At 45.9% G+C, this 16,909-nt stretch overlaps 1 protein-coding gene across 4 annotated transcripts; it reads right to left on the reverse strand.

The window, feature by feature from the left end:
• Positions 1–7,376: 7,376 nt before the first annotated feature.
• On the reverse strand, positions 7,377–10,964 carry SMKR1 (small lysine rich protein 1). Of its 4 annotated transcripts, none has more exons than XM_074901648.1 (3): positions 10,921–10,964; positions 10,132–10,202; positions 7,377–7,656 (listed from the first exon to the last, which is right to left on the reverse strand). In XM_074901648.1, the coding sequence occupies exons 2-3, from the start codon at positions 10,141–10,143 to the stop codon at positions 7,435–7,437; spliced, it is 234 nt and encodes a 77-aa protein (XP_074757749.1). In that variant the 5' UTR covers positions 10,144–10,202; positions 10,921–10,964; the 3' UTR covers positions 7,377–7,434. The 4 variants fall into 4 exon arrangements, with proteins under 4 accessions (XP_074757749.1, XP_074757751.1, XP_074757750.1 ...); XM_074901650.1 differs by having other exon boundaries at positions 10,141–10,202; positions 10,921–10,960; XM_074901649.1 differs by lacking the exon at positions 10,921–10,964 and adding an exon at positions 10,617–10,887 and having other exon boundaries at positions 10,141–10,202.
• Positions 10,965–16,909: the final 5,945 nt, after the last annotated feature.

Here is a 16,909-nt window from a genome sequence, read left to right on the forward strand (position 1 = left end):
CATGTGAGAAGAAAAACTGCACATCGGAGGTGTTGTCACCTTGTGCTGATGAAGCAGTAGCATTGTGAAGCACGGAAGAAAGCAACAAGAATAACAGGTTTTTAAAATGTAACATAGGAACGAAAGGCTGAAAGTAGTACACTTTCTTACCCTGAAGAGCTGAAAGGAGGGAATTTTAAGAGAAAGGAGGCATAACAATCCTCACTTCATGAAAGATCAGTGTAAAGACTGGATGGGTTGTGACTACTGGTAAGCTCCGGACTAGCACAGCTCTGCCACATGTAGGCATGGAAACAGTTCTGGAGCTACCCGAGAGCTGAATGATCCTGGGACATTTCAAGAGACACTGAATAGCTCGCCAGAGACACCCCCAGGAGGTCGCCAGTCTGAAATCTCACAAACCATTAAAACTACTTCAATCTCTTCCAAGTAAGCTTGCATCGCCAGGTTGTGAAGAACTTTTAAGACCTGCCAAAGCATTGCAACAGGCCCTAACTGTGGTTCTAGGCAAGAAAAGCAAAGTATCAGCTGCCAAAGTAAAAACTTGAAATGTTTCCTGTTCTGCTATCTGCTTTCTGGTGATGGGAACAGAAATTATGCAAGCCACACGCATAAGACAAGGATAAGGAATCAGTAAGTGTGCACATTTTTAAGAAAACAGAGCTACTCCTTGGACAGTTCCCAAAGGGCAAGCTATAATTATCAGGTACTTCCAAAATATTATATCTATTTTCAGAAGGTGCCAGGCTTCCTGGATAAAGTATCTCAGGAGCTGAAACAACAGGTGACAGAAGGACTCTTGCTTTCAAGGACACCATTTCAGGCCGTATCATTTCAGATGAGTTGGACAGCACAGCAAGCTCAACAGTTATTACTGGAATAAGACAAAGAGCCTCATGTTTAGAAAGTTGTGATATACCCCAGGGGAAGATGCTTGTTGGACTAGGTCTGGGAGCTTCAGCTTTAAATAACAAATAAAGCATTACTTACCTTGAAGAACTGAAGCCCAAGGTGAGGTTGGAAAATTGAGGTCACTAGAGGAGGCACTAATGTCAACAGTATTAGAGAAAGCAGTGATTTTTATAAAGGTTGGAATTTTCTTCTTTTCATTTCTTCAAGCACCAGATTGTTGCCAATAAGCAGATTGCAAGTCATGTCAGAAGCTTTAAACCAACCATAACTCTCCTCATGAAGCGCTCTTATGAAGCAACTGATGTTGCAAGATAATTCACTTTCCATAGAAAGGTCAGATTAAGAAAACTGGGAACATGACATCATTCATCTACATCACTTGTGATCCAGCCTTCACTTCTGCTGTCTTAGGGGCTTGATAAAATCTGCTTACAACCCAGTCAGACTCTACAGACACAAAATAGATATCCTCAACAGACCCCTCCCCTTCTCTGATGAAAAAAAATCCATATTATACACGCAGAGCATTCCCACTTGCTCCGCCACAACCATCTCTGGTCAAGGATAGGAAACTCCCAGCATCATCAGAATCAAACATCACAGAACAGAAATTTGCTCCGTATATAAACACGGTTTCAAGGTCAGCCAGCCTACGTAACATTTTGAACTGCCATAAAAATAAACTTATAGAAGCTACCACAGACAATGTCTTGTGTAAACATGAAGGGAGCCAGATTGTTCCTGCTCTGCAGTGATCAACCCAAGCAGTTGTAACTGTGTATTCAGCATGCAAAGTGCTACGGCATGTACTATGCTAGTAATTTCATCAGATCAGATGAGGATTTGGGGGCAGATTTATTCTAGAAGCATTTCTTTTCAGACCAAGAGAGGTCAAAAAAGTCATAGATAGCAAATTAATTTTTCTAGGAACAAAATACTTCAAGGAAGGAGCGGTTTGCCATAAATGTGACAAAGAAACTTCAGACCTTTTGGTCCAGAAGTGGTCACGCCTCACTCACATGGCTGTTTCCCATCTCCTTTTTATTTATAAGGAGATCCAAGCACGACTCTCTCGGCAGAGGTAGCTGTGCTGTAGATACGCCAAGCAAGGTGAGATGACCCAAGTTTAAAGTCTCTTTCAAGTGTGTTGACCATATTGCCACTGAGAAAATGCAAGAAAAACGCAGCTGCGATAATTATTGTAGCTAATTGCTTAAGCAGTCCAACTGTAATTCTAACATCAGTTTTGCAGCTTCTGGTTTAACATCTCAATATGCACAGAGAACTCTTCTCCCAGGCTGGTTATCTTTACTTCACAGAACAGGCACTTCCTATTAGATGATGTGGAAAAAGTACCCCCAAGAGATGTATGACCTACTTGAATCACCCTGAGAGAGAAAATGATTTTCTGAAGTTAAATGTAATTTTCAACTTGCACTAAACAGCATGAAGCATTTTTGCTTTCTTCATATAATCCGTGTACTCCAGTCTACCTGCTAACATTAAAAAGGGGCTTCCTTTTAGATTGTAGGAGCACTTGGCCTATCGCTTGCAATTTCAGCTATTAAAAATAGTCTTAACATTCAGCGGTAATTGCAGGTGAACTTTTAAAGCATTTGGTTCAAGAATTTCCACCAAAGAGCAAACTGCTCCCTTCATGGCATATAATCACGGCCATTCCAAGGAAGCCATTGTAACCATGTGTTGCATTAAATATTTTCCTCATTTTTCTTAAACATTTCTCTCTTTTAGTGCCAATTATAGCTAGAAGGCAATTGGGAGAAATGCTGATACTAAGCCAGTCTTTTGCATAAAAAAGATTTCACACTCAGTTTACTTTAGCTTGGTCGTGAATATATCAAACCTTAGCAGTAAATTTTAAAAAATCCCTTTGGTTTTCTCCTTAAGTCATATAGCAGTAACCTAGAAGGAACGCTGCAGACTTAAAGGACTCTATTTTATTTTAAAATAACTAAATATTTCTCACCTTTAACAAACTTATGTGCAGCCTAAACCAAAAAAAGTCACGGAAGAAGGTATTTTCTCCCAGAATTCTCTTACAACTAACGTATGGTCTGAGGCTGTTGGGGTGGGAAAGTCCTAGAAACTTCCTCTAAGGGGACATCAAAAGCGTCTGCAAGAGGCAGGACTCCCGAATTCACCAAATACCTCCAGAAAACTATCAGTAACAGCATTATTATATAGTGGATAATGCACTAGGATGTAACAAAACCACCCCAGAACCTGAAATGTAAGACATAATACTTGCGGGTGTCACGGTACCTAGCCAGCACGTCTCAAAGAACAACCATTTCTGTATGTTCTAATCTTTTGTTCCTTCTAGTCTTTTGTACGACAATTACCAGCAAAAGAGAGAAAAAAAAAAAGACTTGTGCCTTTTTTAAAAATAAAACGAGGTTTATAAAAATGACAGTAAAATGGGACTCTCTTTGTTCCTGGAGGTTGTCTGAAATGGCAGTGGGGAACCAAGACAGTGAAAAATTAGCAAGTAAGGCAGGAGTAAACCTACTGAAAACTTTATTTACATCTGTTGAGACTGTTTAGTGCCAACATCTAATATGCCTTTCAGATGAAGATGAAAATGAAAGATGAAGATGAAATCCAGCATAGGAACCTCTTCATTATGGAGACACCATTTATGAGCAAGAGTTCTCAGCTATCCTCCCCTGAAGGTGGGCAACAACAGCCAGGGCAGTTCTTAAAATGAGAAATTAGACAAAAGGATACGTGCCACTTCTCAAGCCTTTCTTAGATAGCATAAAGATCCACAGTGCTTTTCTTAGTGTGGAAATAACGTCGGAGACACCAGGCAATACAGAAACACTGACTGAAGGCAAGAGGAAAGAAGAGAAGCTGCTCACATACAGCTTGAAATATTCCAATACCAAATGTGGGGAATAATATCTTTTTTTATACTTTATATATATATATATATATATATATCCATCACTCACCATCACATAACAGTCCTGTGACTCTCCCGTCCCCACCGCTGTGCCCCACCCACAAACATGCAATCAACATCCAGTGTATTTTTAACAGGGGCTTTGGTATACAACTTCCTACAGGAAACGTGAACCTCGAGTACCCAAAGTGGTGCACTGCTCGGTCACAGCAAAACGAAGGAAGCCCTAATGCTAGAAAAATGTTAACTCCCTGCAAGCAATGACACACGTAACGCCACAAAATTCCCTCGCGCTCTGCCCATAAAGCAAAGGGCCTCTCCAGCTTGCAGTTTCCCCACAAAAAATTCTTTGTGGATTTGAGCAGAACAGGCTTTATTCATTATAAACTCAGCTTATAAATTATACACCCCAGCAGGCAGAAAAGCCCGTCACAGAATCAAACTCTTACAGGTTGTGATAAAACAGAAATATCTGCGAGTGTCATCCCGCAGGAGCAGAGACTCCCTGTAAAGTCACATCCACTTGAGCCGAAGACTCTCCCTCAGAAAGCAGCACAGCCTGCGGCACTCCGAGGCAACACATTCAAATAGAGAATTGAGCCATCTGAAGTCCAAACTTTTCTTTAGAGACATCTGTTGGTCTTTATTAACCACCAGGGAGCCTGAATTACATGCAAAATTGAGATGGATCAAGGCATGAGAAAGGTAAAAGGGAAAAATAAAATTTTAAAAAAAGTGTTTCATTTTTCAGTTTGGGATGGTTGGAAAGGTTTTCTCGTTTTTTGTCAGAGAAATGAATGGCAAATTTTCAGATACACTAGCAAGCAGAGTCTTTGTCCTCTGCACTTCACTGCTCGCCATCTGGTGTGCTCAGTTGCATATAACAATATTTCGCTATTTGTTCCAGTAACTTTTGCATACTAAAACTCTGGAGTCTTTAAATCATTGTAGCTCCTGTCTACGACAGATGTAAAAATGGCTTCGCTTTCTTGTAACCGTCGTATCCGATCAGAGCACGCGTCTGCGTGGCCTGGCACCCAGCTCCCACACTGGTCAGGTAACAGCTGCTTCAGAGGAAACCGCGCGCCGTGCTGCCATAGGTAGCTGGGGAATAATAAACTGCCCAAAAGGAAGTTACTTCCCCAAATACCTGCTCTGCGTGCAACTGCTGTTAAACTGGGTTCTTCATCTTGGCGAGAGGTTGTACTGCTCTTCAGTTCCTCCTGCAAACTGTCCCTGGGACCCCAACTGACAGTGATGGTGGGGGCCACACCATGATGTTAAGTGGTTCCTACCTCAGTGCTCAGAAACATCCATCCCCTAAAGCTCTGTGTAGTAAATATATCATACAAAAAGGGAATGATTTTTTTTTTTTTTTTTATTATTTAGCTCAAGATGCTAAATACAGAGGTCACAAAATGTCTTACTTTAGAACACTGATACTTGGAGGAAATAATTGAAGTATATGCTGTGACCAGAGCCTTCCTGGTGGGTGATGGGGAAGCAACAACATGAGTAACTGATGAGGAAGACACAGTGGTGCACAACATAGAACAACCTGGTACTGCAAACCACATCTCTGATTCAGCAGAACATGCCAGCTGCGGATTAATTAGCAAGGAAACAGTTTACCCACCATGATTTTCTTGACATGAAGATGAAGCAAAATCAGTGGAGTAGTAGTGCAGTAGCCTGCATGATGACAGTAGTTTGCCTGCAAGCAATGCCACAAAACTCTGATTTTACCTGATCAAGACCTCTTCATAAAAGGAACATTTCAAGCTGGAGAAACAACAAAAGGCTTTACAGGCCTTTATCGGTTTGGGTTGATCAGGTGATAATTGACTATTCTGCTATCCATAACATAAAGCTACCTGGAAGCTGGAAAGGTGCTGCACCTCCTCCTGCAGTTAAGTCAGTCAGAAATGGCCTTGAGAGCCACCTCGCTGCTCTGCCAGTGGGCACCGCAGCCATTCAGCCCCCAGAAACCAACTGAAATTCTGATGCGCTACGTCCTGTGCAGGTCACAGTGCTGCTTGGTGCAGAGCGGTCTTGCCTGCCCAGTCTCGTGGGTATCCTACAGAACTGGAGCATCCTCCCTCATGGTAGCTCTAGCCCACTGCAGATTCTCTTTTCCCAACTCTTTTTCCAAAATTCCAGCCCTTTTGTATTCCTTCCCAATTCTCCACAGCCTGCATCAGTTCTGGACACATCCTCACCCCTCCCAGTTACTCTGCTGCATCCTTACAGTCGGTGCAAGAATGTGGAAGCTTCACTTGACGTGCTGCTTTGCAGTTTACCAAGGACAGCGTTAAACACGTGGAGATGAAACCCTACCACAAAGCTTGTGGTCTCTAGCCAGGATGTCTGGACTAAGACTGATGGCTGTAAGGGGAAACCTGGAGGTGGGGGTTCATCATCACCTCTAACCGTGCGTAACAGCATGTCTGACAACACCTAAGCTACATGTCCAGATTTTAACAACAGCCAAAGGAGAGCTGGTGATAATTCGCTGGAGCTCCGAGTACTGCTTATCTGGCCAAATGCAGCCATTTCCTTCAGAACGAGGTGAATCACGCAGATACACAAATGGCATCGCGTGGCCCTTTGCTGATCTACAGAATCCCAGAACCATCTGGGTTGGAAAAGCCCTTGCAGCTCCTCCAGCCCCACCATGACCCTCCCCCTGACCGTTCCCAACTCCCCCAGATCCCTCAGCGCTGGCTCAGCCCGACTCTTCAACCCCTCCAGGGATCCCGGGGACTCCCCCCTGCCCTGGGCAGCCCATTCCAACGCCCAACAGCCCCTTCTGCACAGAAATCCTTCCTCAGAGCCAGCCTGACCCTGCCCTGGGCAGCTTGAGGCCATTCCCTCGGGGCCTGGCGCTGGGGCCTTGGCTCCAGAGACTCATCCCCCCTCTCTGCCCCCTCCTGGCAGGGAGTTGCAGAGGGCCAGGAGGTCTCCCCTCAGCCTCCTCTTCTCCAGACTGAACCCCCCCAGTTCCCCCAGCCGCTCCCCAGCAGACCTGTGCTCCAGACCCTGCCCCAGCTCCGTTGCCCTTCTCTGGCCACGCTCGAGTCATTCAATGGCCTTTTTGGGGTGAGGGGCCCAAAACTGAACCCAGCAATCAGAAAACAATAAACCCAGAGAGGGAGCCCTGGGTGACTCGCAGACAGTTAGGGTGATGTTACAGATATCATACTTAGCGCTGTCAGTCTTACCCTGGCATCCACTTTCTGAGCTCAGGTTTCCACCAGCGCTGCTTAAACCAGCTGGAGGTACCTCAGCGCTACTGGGGAGCATGTCCCGTCTGTAAAACACCAGCAGCTGTATGGGTAAAACAAACCCTGCACAAACTCTTCAGAGTGCTGAAGGGCAATGCTTTATTCCACACAGAACTGGAGGGTGAAGGGCCACAGCTGAAATGACAATGGCACAGTGTCACTTGCATTTGTCCCTCCATGCCTGAGCTATAATAAGAGTGTCTTTGTACGGACACAACGGCGATTATGGCAAAATATTTGAGCTAACCACTGGAGAAGTCAATATGAGTTTAATCTGAAAAAAAGTCTCCTCCTCACTGGGTAGCTTGGTTTTCACGGAGTCCTTTGCATTCCCTTTCTTTTCTTCCCTTTCTTTCTGGGGGAGCCAGGCCAGGGAAAACCCCGGAACTCCAGGAAGGCAGGGGCATTGTGACAGATGTAGTAAGCATTGAGCATGGCCGCTGGGCTGAGGAGATCCACTTCCTTCACCACCTTCTTTGCTTTCTTTTTGGAGCCTTTGCCTTTGCCACGCTTAGGTTTGCGACTTTTAGCTGCCTGCAGAGAGAAAATGACCACAAAAACCACTCAGTTCTGCAGCTTTGTTGTCTCGCTTCTGAGTAAGGATCCCAGGACATCCCGCAACAGCTGTTTCATCTTAGTCCTGACTCGCAGCATTAGCTCAGAGCCCCCTACCACAGAGTCCTCTACTTTGTGGTGATTTTATACATGGACTCACAAGCATTAACACACTTTCACCAAATCTGTATTTGCTCCGTAGGCTATCAAAATCTTTAAAGTCATCAGACCGAGCTAATTAGTGTTCCTCTGTGCTTCTCTCTGGCTAAGAAAAGGTTTGTGCTCAACAAAAACCATATTCAACTGATTTTTTTAATTAATCCATTACAATACAATCCTGAAGTAAACTAAGCCTGTGTTGTGTGTTCATCCACTACTGTGTGCCTACTTGTGACTCTGGATCATAAACCAGAAAAGCAGGTCTCCTGTCTACCGCTGTGGCCTTTTCAAGGCTCTGTGATACAGCTGCTCTTCTACTACTAGGGGTAACACAAATCCCAGCAGCAGCTCTGCCATTCTGTATGTAGGACGGAGGCGTTGCCAAGACTCACCCAAGCCCGAAAGCAGGCCGAAAAAATACTCCTGTTACCTCCAGCTCAGCCTGAGCACTCAGCCTCTCGCCTCTGAGACGGATTTGCCAGTCTGATTCACTCCCTGGATTGTTTTCTCACTCATCCTGGCCACTCCTCGCAACAAGCCTGGAGTGCGTCTGCATGGAAGATGCTGCCTCCAGGTATTGGGCAACAAAAGCAGGGTCAGGGACCCAGAGGGATCTCTCATTGCTTTTTTGCTCTCATTGCTCTTGCTGCGCAGACAGGAAAATGGTGATGGCAACGCAGAGCCAGAAGGTGGGCAGTGTCCCAGGAACATTGAGGACGGAGTGACAGCTAATCCCAGAGAAAAGGCTGGACGGGAGCATTTACACAACCTGACTGAAAGTGTTTCATCTCTGGTCTGGTGCCAAGAGCACTTTCAGTACACACCGAGTCACTTTATGCATCTGCCCATCCACTTCTGTTATTTGCCTGGTTTTGCATACAGTAATTAAACGGATCTACGCACTTCATTAGGAAGAATTAGCACAGATACAGCCAGAAAGGCACATGTAACTATCCGTTGGGCATAAGCAAGGGGAAAGTAGCATATTTTTCATGGTATCAGTTCTAAAGAGTCACTTTACAGCTCAGTACTGTTAAGTGCAAAAGAGACAAACATCTGTGCTCTGAGGTATGAGAACAGAGTCAGAGGTACAACCTTCAGAATCAGCCAGGACTGCAGTGTGAAGGAATATGTACAGGTAAAGAAAAGAAAAAAAGAAAAAAAGAAAAGATTTCTATCTATCCACAGAAGACGGACAGAAAAAGCAGAGTGCAAGCTGCAGCTGGTGGCAGATTGTTTCCTAAACCTTCAGCCATGCAGAGTGCAAACCACGTGAACTCAGACTTGTATTAGAGAAGGTGACAAGCCTTATTTGCAGACCTTGATTGGATAGAATTTGTTGAATACTTCATGTGCTGGAATGTGCATATTTCAGAGTAGATGCTTATGCCAGATTTTTCAACCAGTCACTTGAATCCCACTCACTGTTTACACGCTCCCAGCAGGGTCTCTGGCAGATTTTGTGACACAATTAGGTACCTGGTCAGAACTTGGTCTGTAGCTGATTTTTCAAAATAAAAAAGGTGCTTACAGGTAAGGAGAAACTTCTGCAGTGAGAACCAGGGAATGCCTTTTGTCTAGAGCAGCCTCGCTGCTCCTGCCATCCCTCAGCAGTAGTTACCTGACCTCAAGGCTTTAAACTTTCTCCATCGTTGTCAGCAACTGTCTTGTCTTCTGTTTCCCATCTCTCATAAAACGTGGCGTCGGTAAGCTACAGTCTGTGGTCAGCTCACACATTTGAGCCCAACCTAGAGCAGGGGCTCCCAAAGCGTGGGGAGCTCAGAAGCTACAGCACAGCACCAGGAATTCTGTCAGAAGTAACACCTCGCGCGTGTACGTGCGCATACGGCAGCGCCAGAGCCAACGCTCGGCGCACCAGCTGGCAACCCCAGGATTTCTTATGGGTTTGGTGTCATGTTGAACAGTGCACATTTCTTTTTCAGTGTGTAAAGGCAGGACTTGCACAGATCAAACCTCCCACCGTGATTTCTTGTGAGTTTTAAAACTACAGCCCAGCGTGACACCTGAACGCTCTTCAGAAAAACTGGGAAATCCATGTTTGTGCAGCATTTTCATCCCACAATAAGATTTGAGGCTTTATAGGACACATGCAAAATTTTACAGCCTGTAGCCAAGGTCAATAAGAAAAGCTAAAAATCAGAATTGGGTACACACTTGCACACAAAGTGAATTTGGGCAGGTCAGCTTCTGTCCTGCAGCCTCGGGAAGGAAACTTTTAGATATTAACTCTATTTCCTTAAAAAGCAGTATTAATGATCTTCAGAAGACTCAAACCTGTGTTACCATGGCTTTTTACTGAGCAGTGGGACTCCAGTAGTCCAGTGGTCAAGCCTTGAAGATGGACCCTGCAACACACAATCAATCACACAGTGGGTTATGTACTGTGCAAAGCACTAGTAGCCTTCCCCCCTAAACTTTATAAAGGGGGAAACGAAAAATATAAAGTTAGTCCTTTGCAAAAACAGGTCGAGGTGTGTTGTACCTAAAAGTGTTTCTTTGCCATCATCTGCGATGTCACATACTAACTGCGAGACTCCGGGACTCAGCTTTTCAGCACAGCCCTTGAGATTTACTCCACAACACAAGACTAGACAGGGAAAAGGGGGAAGCCTGAACCCCGCTCAGTGTGGGCGGCCTGCAAAAGGCGCTCGCTGAGCCCCCTGCGCTCACGGCACCGCTGCCGGGCGGCTCCAGCCCCACCGCACCCACCGACCCGTCCCCGCTGCAGGACACCCCGCGTAGCGCGGGAGGGACCTTACCTGCCGTCCGCACAGCACCCACAGCCTCCTCTTCCCCTTCTGCGGGGGCAGCAGGAACGGAGCTGAGCAGAGTCTCCCCCAGGCCCCCGCGTGAAAAGCCAACGGGTTCTCCCACAGCCTCGCTCCCACCCCCGCGCCGGGTGAGAGGCCACGGAGACGCAGCGCCCCAGAAATAAACCCACAAAGCTCAAGCGCGGCTCAGCGCAGCCCCCCGCGCTGCCTGAGGCGGGTCCCGCTCCTCGCCCTTCCGTCACGGCCACGGTCACGGCCACCAAACCCCCCCCCGCAGCCTCCCGCCCTTTACCTCCCGCGCCGCGTTGCCATGGCGCCCACGCCCGCCACCCCAGCCCACGCATGCGCAGTGGGAGGCGGGAAAGCGAGGGGGAAGGGGCGGGGCAACCGCTGACGTACCGCCCCTCGCCCAATCCGGGGGCGGGGCGGGCGGCGCGCGCTGCCTGCCCACAGGAAAAGGGCGGGAAAAGCCTTCGCGGGGCTGGGGGGGGCTGCCGCGCTCCGCGCCCCGAGGCAGCCGGCACACAAAGCGCGGAGGGGATGGTGCTTCGCGGGGTCCTGCCGTTCGGTGGGCTGTGAAATGAATATCCGCGCCGTTTGCGGGCGAGAGGCCCCGCGTTGGGAGATGTCACGCCTCGGCTTCACGGCTGAGCTGAGGGAGGTGCAGGCCGCGGCCGCGTCCTCCGCTGTCGCGCTGTGAAAATCGGGGGAGTTCGCTTTGTTCGAGCAGCTGACCCAGCGTTCTTTACCACAGGAACGTTTTAGAAAGCAGCTGCTGCTTTTGCCTCCTTTGAGAGCCGCAGGTTCGCACAGCAAGCACTGAAAGCTACACTTAATCCCGTTCGGGTGTTTTCATGAAATACGGGGGTCGGAAGGAGGAGCAGGCAGCCGAAGGGTTAATTCCAGTGCCCTGCACCTTTTTTAGACACAAGTGTTTTTTTTACAGGGCACTAATGCTTGTAAATACCCTTTTTTTAAAAAAAAAACTTTGGAGAAAAAATGGGCTGGAGGTGCCTCTTCTGCATCCCCCAGCACCCGGCTTTCGCTTGCAAAATGCTCAAAATCAAAAAGCACGAGTGAAAAATATCAGTAGGAGCTGAATCGCCTCATCATTATACTACTAAAAAATAGCTCATCGTTATACTATTGCCAAACCCCAACACATCGATGAGTCTGCCTAGTCCGTGGATTTATTTTTATCTCAAACATTAACCTCTCCAAACCTGCTCTCTGGTACATAAGCCCACAGGATGCTCTGTATCGTATTTTAAAGCTTTTCTTCCAACTCTTGACAGATAGGTGCTTGGAGGGGTTTTGTATTTAGTGAGACTTCCTAAGGAAACGGGGCTTGCCTGTCAGCCTGTCTGCAATAACTTCTGAGCCGAAGTTCGGCTGATTCCAACCAATGTTGATAACAGAAGTAATGGCGAGTTCAAATACATGAATTCCCTACACATTTCATGAAAATCATCGCCTGCGCAGAGTGTGGGAGAGAGACGCTATTAATGTCTCTGCTGAGGACATACCAGCCCCGCTCAGCCATCTCTGGGCTGTTTGGTATTTAAGGGCAGAGGGACATGAACCTGTAGGAAGACAGTTTAGTTTCAGGATGATTGATTTCAATAAAAACAAGGAAAGTCTTAATTTTGGGAACTGAAGGCTGTAAAATAAGTTTCAAATATCAGAAGGGCTCATTGTTTTAATACAATTGTAAGTACTGAAGACCAACATGTAATTTCCTTTTTTTTTTAAAAAAAAAAAACACTTCTGGGAATAGAGATGCCTTTACTTTTTAATTTGCTTATTGAACATAACAGCTGCCCAGCCTTTGTTTTCTCCCCTGGTATGAAGTTTGTACATATTACTGTCTGCTATGTACAGACATTTAAATAAATTGTCATTGGAAGGGACTCTGGGTAGAGGATTGTAAATCTGATTTACAAAAATAAACAAACATCTTTCCCACTCGTTCCCTCTTCCTGGCTGCTACAGAGACTGTTGGGTTTATTACAAACACAAATTTCCATCTCACAGAATTATAACGATTAACAAGCAGTCAGCTGTTGCTTTGGACGCTGTGAAGTGATGTGGTGGTTCGCAGGCATGCGGATTCTGTAACGGAACTTTTTTAATGCTGATAGAAGAGTGGACATGTTTGTTTATGAATGTACAAGTATTGAAGGGGACAGAAAAATCTGTAGTGATGGAAATGTTTGCGGGGACAGTATTGCAGCATGAAAATAGAAGTAGATGTAGAAAATGAGCCAGACCGGTGACTGAGTAGAGTAAAACGTGGTTTAATGAAGAACGATCAGAAGAACTCCCAGAAATGAGAACAAAAGAAGAGATGGGAACATCAAAGGTAACAATAAGAGTTTAATAAAACATGAAGAGAAGTAAAGGTATCAGTGAAAGAAAGAAGGTGGTCGGGAGGAAACTGTCGAAGGAAAATAATTATCACTAGGTATCAAAAGAAGGCTGAATGACAGGAATTGAGTGCAGCAGCAAAATGCACGAGGTGATGACTAGAGGAGGAGCTCAGGAAGAGAGAAAGCAAAGAGCAAAGGCACTCCTTGGCAAAATACAAGTCTAATGATTATCTCTTTTATCAAGAGGGGAAGGTTGAGCCAGGAGCCCAGGCTGGATGGAGAAACGAGACCAGGAAACTTCGGTATCAGGTGGGTCGTCACCCGCCATCGTGGCTGAGCGTGGGTGTCAGCGGAGAGCGAGGTGCTGCTGAGGAGGATGCTTTGAAAAGCAATTTTGAAATACGGAGTGGAAACCACCAGGCTTATTTGCCTTGAGCAGAAAGGGATTGAGTTAACGGAAAACACCATTTTATCTTTCCAAAGTAATGTGTTTGAGCGCCTGACCAGCCATTACTGCGAATACAGTGCAGGCCTCTTTCTCAAGCCAGTGGAAAAAAATTCTCTGTTGTAATCTGGACGTGTTACGTGTTTTCAAACGGTAAGGTGTTCCGTGTAGAAAACATACATCTCGGATTCTTTTACTTACCAAGGATGTTTTGTTTTTTTCTAGAAAATACCAGCCTTTGTCTCTTGTGACTGTTCTCTGTTGCTAGGAGCGGGATCCAGGAGAATGGGCGATTCAGAGGGAATTGCTTTCTGATCTGTGAGGAGTATCAAACTTTATCAAGTCTAATGAGCATGTTATCTCTCTTCTACTCAGACTATATGAAGGAGCAGCTGAACTTCTTTGTATTTAGCAGTGAAGGAGAAGGAGGGATACTGTTACCCTGTCTCTTAGGCCATTGTCAGGGCAATGTGGAGGATGAACTGTAGAGTAGAGAGGTTCCTTCCCATTTGAAAAGGTGCAGGGTGATCTTCTGTTGTTCTAGGCATGTCTGCGATTTGAGTCTTGTTTTCAGTGGCTAAGTTACTAAGTTTACTCCTATTTTTCCTTTTCTCTCTCTTTCCTGTCTCTAAGAGGCCACAGGCAGCTGAATCAGCTATTTGAGACTCAAATAGCCCTGCCAGAAGAACATTCACTGGTGACAAAAATCTCAGAGGAATCCTGATCAGAAGGAACCAAAAGAGTCAATGAAAGAAGCAAAAGACCGGGGGAGAATAGGGAAAGGCTTGGTAGCCTAGCTCAGAAAGAAGGTCTGCGGATTTTCTAAGTAAAGCATTTTTGAATGAGTCTTGGGATGCATAATGAAAGAAATAATAATAAAAAATATTTCATTTTTCCTGTGTTCAGGAAAAAATGATCTTGTCTAATTTTTGTTAACAAACCACATGGCATAAAAGAAGCAATCATGATTATACTCATTATCTTCTTTTAGCAAAAACAGCTGGCAAGAGACCAGGTTATACTATTGAGGCTAAAAAGAAGTAACAATAGTGATAAGCATGTCTGAAATATTAGATCGAGGAGACAAAATTAGCCTGTGCAGTCAACTGTTGTATTTTGTAAAGATGCTTGGACCTGGCCACAAAACAAGCTACTGTTTACACAGGCAAGGCTTTTGAAGAATAATTAAGGGAAGTTTATGCAAACTAAGAGTGTAATAAACCTGACCTCATAAAGTCACTGCTGTAGTTACAACTGGATAAATAAAGAGTGCTTTAGCTCTGGCAGCTGTCAGGCCAGGACATCTCAGTATCATGAATTTAATGGAAATATTCACATAAGAGAAAGGAGGATATTGGGTTATGGACATTTTTGCAGAGAGACAAGAAGATGTATGCTCCCAGGCAGGGACCCACATCCAAACAGAGAATCGAATGGCTGCTGAGAAGTGTGTGTGTGGGGGGAAACAGTGTGTCTTATGTTCCTTACTCCAACAAATCGATAATACTTTTTTTTTTTTTTTTTAAATTAATTGTTCCATAGGCTGTGGAATTAACGAAACCCAGTGTCACAGAGATTTGTGTTCTTTCCCTGCAGCGCTCTGCAGCAGCTCAGCCCTCTCCCCCTGGTCTTTTCCCAGCGCTAACCACAAGCCTTCCCCGTGTCCTGCGGAGCAGAGTTCCTCTCTCCCCTGCCCCAGCGCATGGGGAAGCTGCAGACTCGTCCCAGCACATCCTCCACCATCACACGGGCACTAACTGGCTCAGGGATTTCTGCCTGACCGAATGGACCCGGGCTGAACTGCCCCCGCCGTCGCCTCGCTGGGCAGTTAACAGGGTCACTCTCCACCTGGCTGCCAGCTTTCACAACCCTGAAAGGAACTCTGTATCAGCAATAGCGTGGCCAGCAGGACTAGGGCAGTGATCTGGACTTGGCACTGGTGAGGCCGCACCTCCAATATTGGGTTCAGTTTTGGGCCCCTCACTACAAGAAAGACACTGAGGTGCTGGAGTGTGTCTGGAGAAAAGCAACAGAGATGGTGAAGGATTGAGAGAACAAGTCCTGTGAGGAGTGGCTGAGGGAACTGGGGGGGTTCAGTCTGGAGCAGAGGAGGCTGAGGGGAGACCTCCTGGCCCTCTGCAACTCCCTGCCAGGAGGGGACAGAGAGGGGGGATGAGTCTCTGGAGCCAAGGAGCCAGCGCCAGGCCCCGAGGGAATGGCCTCAAGCTGCCCAGGGCAGACTTGGATTGGATATGAGGAAAAATTTCTTCACCAAGAGGGTTGTCAAGCACTGGAACAGGCTGCCCAGGGCAAGGGTGGAGTCACCAGCCCTGGAGGTATTTAAAAGACTTGTAGACGTGGCACTTAGAGACATGGGTTAGTGCTGGGCTTGGCAGTGTAGGTTAACAGTTGGACTTAATGATCTTAAGGGTCTTTTCCAACCTAAACGATTCTATGAAGGCCTGTTATCCTTCCTTCAAATTTGCATTAAATTAGCTAACCAGTTCAAAAGTTGCTCATGGAAGACTTAGAAACTAATAGCATCATTTCATGTGCTTTCTATCCCCAGAAAACAAGGCTAAAAATAGAAGAATCTGTACTGAGGTACTGAAGGAAGTGACTTACCGACAGCAAAACTTTCAGCAAGCACCCGTAGGCTGGAAAGAAAAAAAGCAAGCTCTGTATATACCAATTACAACAGAAACAGAACACTCGAGCATTCCTGGAATCGACACTCATGTCTGGGGTAAGATAACAGATGTTCCTTCAGCTGCACAGAAACCATCCAAAACTTTGTTCTGAAACTTTCGTGTTGTACATCAAAATGATTGTTCCATAATTGCTGTCTCCTAGCTGTTTTGAGATTATTATTTTATTTTTTTTTTAAGAAGCAAATCCTCACCGTGAGGCAAAGAAGTTTTAAACTGCTACCTTGCAGTTTGAGAAGTGCGATGGGGGATGGAATCCTTTCTGGTGCTGCTAGAGAAGCAGCACCCGGGACTGTCCGAAGGACGGGTGAGGGATTCTAGAAGAGCCTGTTAATATACTGCTCAAACACCTCGAGGGAAAGTCTTTGGAGTATTTGTTCGAATCCCTCGCATCTGTTTGTAAGTGGAATAAGCTTATTAAAATAGAGGTTCCCTCTGTTGCTGCTAAACTGGCATCTCAGCCCACAGCTGCTCCGCAGAGCGCTGTGCAGCCCGTAGTGAGACCAGCAGGTTTTACCAGCGTGAACTGAAACCCCTGGTTTTCAGCCTTCCAGAAGAAACCCTCACCAAACGTGGCACATCTCAACAGAAGTACAGTCTTTGCGACAAATCTGTGACGAGGCACAGATATTTAAGTTAAAAGCTGTACCTTTCTCTAGTTACCTTTTTACCCAGAGGTTTTGTATAGAGGTATATCTTTAGGACACATAAATTTTGGTGGTGGTGGTGGAAATAAACAGTAGTCAAAGCTAACAGTTT

The sequence above is a fragment of the Athene noctua genome, chromosome 3 (genome assembly GCF_965140245.1).
Source record: "Athene noctua chromosome 3, bAthNoc1.hap1.1, whole genome shotgun sequence".
In the NCBI taxonomy this organism is placed as follows: domain Eukaryota; kingdom Metazoa; phylum Chordata; class Aves; order Strigiformes; family Strigidae; genus Athene; species Athene noctua.